Genomic DNA, 4,317 nt, shown 5'->3' with positions numbered 1-4,317 from the left:
ATGTTGTGACACTGTGTGGCCTCGTGGAAACAAGGAGTCCATTGTGACACTGAGGGGACTTGTGGAGCCTCAGAGACCATGGTGACAGTGTGGGACCTCATGTAACCATGGGGCCACTGTGACACCCTGGGGCCCCATGCAGGCAAGGGGCCACTGTGAAACTGCAGCACCAGCAAGGACATTGTGAAACTGTGAAGCCCCATAAAACCAAGGAATCAATTGTCAAATTTTGGGGCCCTATGGAACCAAGGAGACCATTGTGACAGTGCAGGGCCGGGTGTAACCAAGGGGCCATTGTAACACTGAGGGGCCCCATAGAACCAAGGTACATCTTTGCAGATGACACCAAGCTGGGTGTGAGTGTTGATCTGCTGCAGGGCAGGAGGGCTCTGCACAGGGCCCTGGACAGACTGGATCCAGGGACCAAATCCAAAAAGGTGAGGTTTAACAAGTCCAAGTGCTGGGTCCTGCACTTTGGCCACAACAACCCCTGCAGCACTACAGGCTGGGGACAGAGTGTCTGGAGAGCAACCAGGCAGAAAGGGACCTGCAGGGACTGATGGACAGCAGGCTGGACATGAGGCAGCAGTGTGCCCAGGTGGCTAAGAAGACCATTGGCTTCTGGCCTGGATCAGGAATTGTGTGGATAGCAGGACCAGAGCTGCTGTGCCAGCACTAATCTGCCCCCAGCTCTGCACACAGACATTGCTACTGTAGCTCCAGAGAAGGCAACAAAAGGGCATCTCTGCAGAAAACTCTGCTGGGAGATCCTTTAGTTCCTTTAAATACACTAAGAAGACAGCCCCTCATTGACACAGTTTGTGGCCACAGGGAAGGTGGAGAGAAACAAAATGAGAAATGGCACAAACAATGTCATTTCTTTGTGGACAATTTGAAAAAACTAAAGCAAACAAAACAAACTTGCACACTGAAGCCAATAAGAACGATCAAAGATTACTTTTATTACAAATGATTTGCAGAAATTGGCCAGCAGTTTAATGTTTCTGAAAGCATCCTGTCATCAGTCTCCACACTGCAGCCTTGAGCTCCTGGTTCCTCAGGCTGTAGATGAGGGGGTTCAGGACTGGAGGCACCACCGAGTACAGAACTGACAGGGCCAGATCCAGGGATGGGGAGGACATGGAGGGGGGCTTCAGGTGAGCAAATGTGCCAGTGCTGATGAATAGGGAGATCACAGCCAGGTGAGGGAGGCAGGTGGAAAAGGCTTTGTGCCGTCCCTGCTCAGAGGGGATCCTCAGCACAGCCCTGAAGATCTGCACATAGGAGAAAACAATGAACACAAAACAGCCAGATACCAAACAACCACTAACAGCAAGAAGCCCAAATTCCCTGAGGTAGGATTTGGAGCAGGAGAGCTTGAGGATGTGGGGGATGTCACAGAAGAACTGGCCCAGGGCATTGCCATGGCACAGAGGCAGGGAAAATGTATTGGCTGTGTGCAGCAGTGAATAGAGAAATCCACTGGCCCAGGCAGCTGCTGCCATGTGGGCACAAGCTCTGCTGCCCAGGAGGATCCCGTAGTGCAGGGGTTTGCAGATGGACACATAGCGGTCGTAGCACATGATGGTCAGGAGGAAATACTCTGTTAGAGCACAGAAAACCAAAAAAAAGACCTGAGAAGCACATCCAGTGTAGGAGATGTTCCTGGTGTCCCAGAGGGAATTGTGCATGGCTTTGGGGAGAGTGGTGCAGATGGAGCCCAGGTCAGTGAGGGCCAGGTTGAGCAGGAAGAAGAACATGGGCGTGTGCAGGTGGTTGTCGCAGGCTACGGCGCTGATGATGAGGCCGTTGCCCAGGAGGGCAGCCAGGGAGATGCCCAGCAAGAGGCAGAAGTGCAGGAGCTGCAGCTGCCGTGTGTCTGCCAGTGCCAGCAGGAGGAAGTGGCTGATGGAGCTGCTGTTGGACATTTGTGGTGCCTTGGCATGGGGATCTGTAAAAAATGTAATTAAGGAATAGTTGGGTGTGGAGAGGACTTGAAATATCCCAGCACAGCCTGGGGGCACTTTTCCCCCACTGCCTGCCCAGGGCTCTTCTGCCTGGAGCTGTCCCTGTCAGCAGCTGCTTCCCTGTGCCCAGGGCTGGGCCCTGCCAGTGCTGCCAGAGCCCAGCCCAGCCCTGGGGGCTCAGCTCTGCCCTGCAGACCCCTCCCAGCTCAGGCACTGCCGAGGGGCAGCTCTGGCTGTGCAGGCTCTAATGGCAACTTCAGAGAAACCCTGAGGAGGCTGGAAAAGCGACACTGATGCTGCCTGTAAGGGGCCCTGTGAGGATTTCTGTCATTGCCTGGTCTATTCAGATGTGAATTTTTTTTTTTTCAGCCTTAACTGAGAGATGAATATCTATGGGCAATTTCCCATCCCTGCAACCCAGAGCAGAAGATTAAAAAACAGGATTTTCCCTTTCATGCAGGCCCTGCCTAGTTGTGCTCCCTGTACAGTCTACTTGGAAATGTTGTGGAGTTAAGTGCTATGCTGGGAGCAGTCCTTAACATTGCAGCATCCTCACCACACAAGGATAACATTTCCAAGCGTTACCAGCTGTCTCCTCTCACCCAGATCTTGTCCTCCAGTGCTGGGAGCAGCTGCCAGGGCTGGCTGAGAGCGTTCCCTGGCAGGCAGCAGAGTCCCTGCCCCAGCACAGCACCCTGGGCTGCAGGACCCTGCTCTGCAGGACAGCCCTGGGCACCCCTGGCTACTCTGCCCAAGAAACAATCAGAGAATGTACTCACAGGGTCTGTAGGCATTGGGATGTTCCAGCTTTAAGAGATGGCTCCAGGAGCTGCAGCTGCATTGTCCTGCAGCCAGAGGTTCCTGTGCCAAGGGCTGGCAGTGATTCTGCCCCAGGCACTTCTCAGCACCTTCCCAGCCCTGACTGATTGAAGCTCTCTGTGCCTCTGTGCTGTGCCTGGGGTGGCTGCAGGCAGTGCCCCAGCCCTGCTGGGCTGGCAGAAGAGCTGCTCATCAAGAGAAATGTGCTTTTGAAGCTCTTCTTGGTTACCAGGAGCTGCCTCTGTGCCAGGAGCCCAGCCCAGCTCAGCAGCACAGACACAGCACAAGGACTTTAATGAGCCTCTGGGGCTTTGTGCTCAGGCCCTGAACATCAGTCCCTGAGAGGGAGCTGAAGAAACCTCTCCAGAACTCCAAGTCAGAATCCAACTCCAAACTTTCTTGAAGTTTTAATGGGTCCCACTGAGGGTCACCACTGAGAAAGTGTCCCCAGGCCTCAGGCAGAGCAAAGAACTGGAGGGACTGATGACAGGTGGGGACAAAGAGAAGCCAAGTCTTGGTGCCCTGGGGCACAGCAGGCTCTGTGCCACCAACGGCTGTGAGGAGACACCTTGTCCTGAGGCCCTGGGGCCTCCTGGCACAGCCCCAGCCAGGCGTGGCGCTGTCAGCCCCTTGTCCTGCCCTCAGCATCCCCTAGCCCACACCCAGTGGCCTCAAGTATCTGCTGGAAGGAGTCCCTGGGGAGCCTTTGCAGGAATTGCTCTGGGGTCTCCTTAATGCTCCCATTTACTGCAGGTTTTTCAAAGGACTTTGGGCTTGGCTTTTGCCTTGGAGTCTCTAATCATGGACTCAAATTATCTGCTGCAATTAATCCCTGGAGAGGCTTTGTCAGTAACAACACTCAGTGGGGCTCCTTAATACTTCAGGGTACTTCAGTTATTTAAGCTACTTGGTGTTTCCCTTTTGATACAGACTCTATGAAAAAGATTGTGCAGTCCCTGCCTCCAATATCTCCTTTAATTAGTCCCTGGAGAGCCTTTATCAGTAATGACACTCAGTGGGCCATTTATGCTTCAAGGTACTTCAGCTATTTTAAGGTATTTGGTGTTGCTTTTTGGATACAGACTCTGTGAGAGGTTTGTGCAATCATGGCCCCAGTTATCTGCTTTAACGAGTCCCCTGAGATCTCTGTACTGACACTCAGTGGGGCTCATTAATGCTTTAAGATACTCAAGGTTTTTAAGGTACTTTGGATTTTCCTTTGCACTCTGAATCTCTGAGAGGTGTTTTTTCCAATTCTGGCCTTCAATTCTCTCCTCCAAGGAGTCCATGAGGAGCCTGTGTTGGCGATGGACCTCAGTGAAACCCATTCATGCTTTGAGACACTTTGGTGTTTTCTTCTGACTTTGACTCTTGGAAAGGTTTGTGCAATATCTTCTCAGGCCTTGAAGTTCAAGTGCTCAGCTCCAAATTCACCACATGGCTCATTAGGATCAAACAAGTCCTGACAAACCATGGTTCTGCCTTGATTTCCCTGTGGTCTGGAGGAGCTCATCAGGCAGATTTCCTTTTA

At 52.6% G+C, this 4,317-nt stretch overlaps 1 protein-coding gene across 1 annotated transcript; it reads right to left on the bottom strand.

Annotated features, from left to right (window-relative positions):
* Positions 1 to 995: 995 nt before the first annotated feature.
* LOC135441466 (olfactory receptor 14I1-like) lies at positions 996 to 1,928 on the bottom strand. The gene has a single exon (XM_064701013.1). The coding sequence runs from the start codon at positions 1,926 to 1,928 to the stop codon at positions 996 to 998; it is 933 nt and encodes a 310-aa protein (XP_064557083.1).
* Positions 1,929 to 4,317: the final 2,389 nt, after the last annotated feature.

Source organism: Zonotrichia leucophrys, unplaced genomic scaffold, assembly GCF_028769735.1.
Source record: "Zonotrichia leucophrys gambelii isolate GWCS_2022_RI unplaced genomic scaffold, RI_Zleu_2.0 Scaffold_303_63500, whole genome shotgun sequence".
Classification (NCBI taxonomy): domain Eukaryota; kingdom Metazoa; phylum Chordata; class Aves; order Passeriformes; family Passerellidae; genus Zonotrichia; species Zonotrichia leucophrys.
Note: the sequence above shows the minus strand (reverse complement) of the source record. Positions and strands in the feature narration are given on the sequence as shown.

Excerpts from the sequence above, each read along its gene's own strand:
- LOC135441466 (XM_064701013.1), bottom strand. The coding sequence starts at position 1,928 with ATGTCCAACAGCAGCTCCATCAGCCACTTCCTCCTGCTGGCACTGGCA.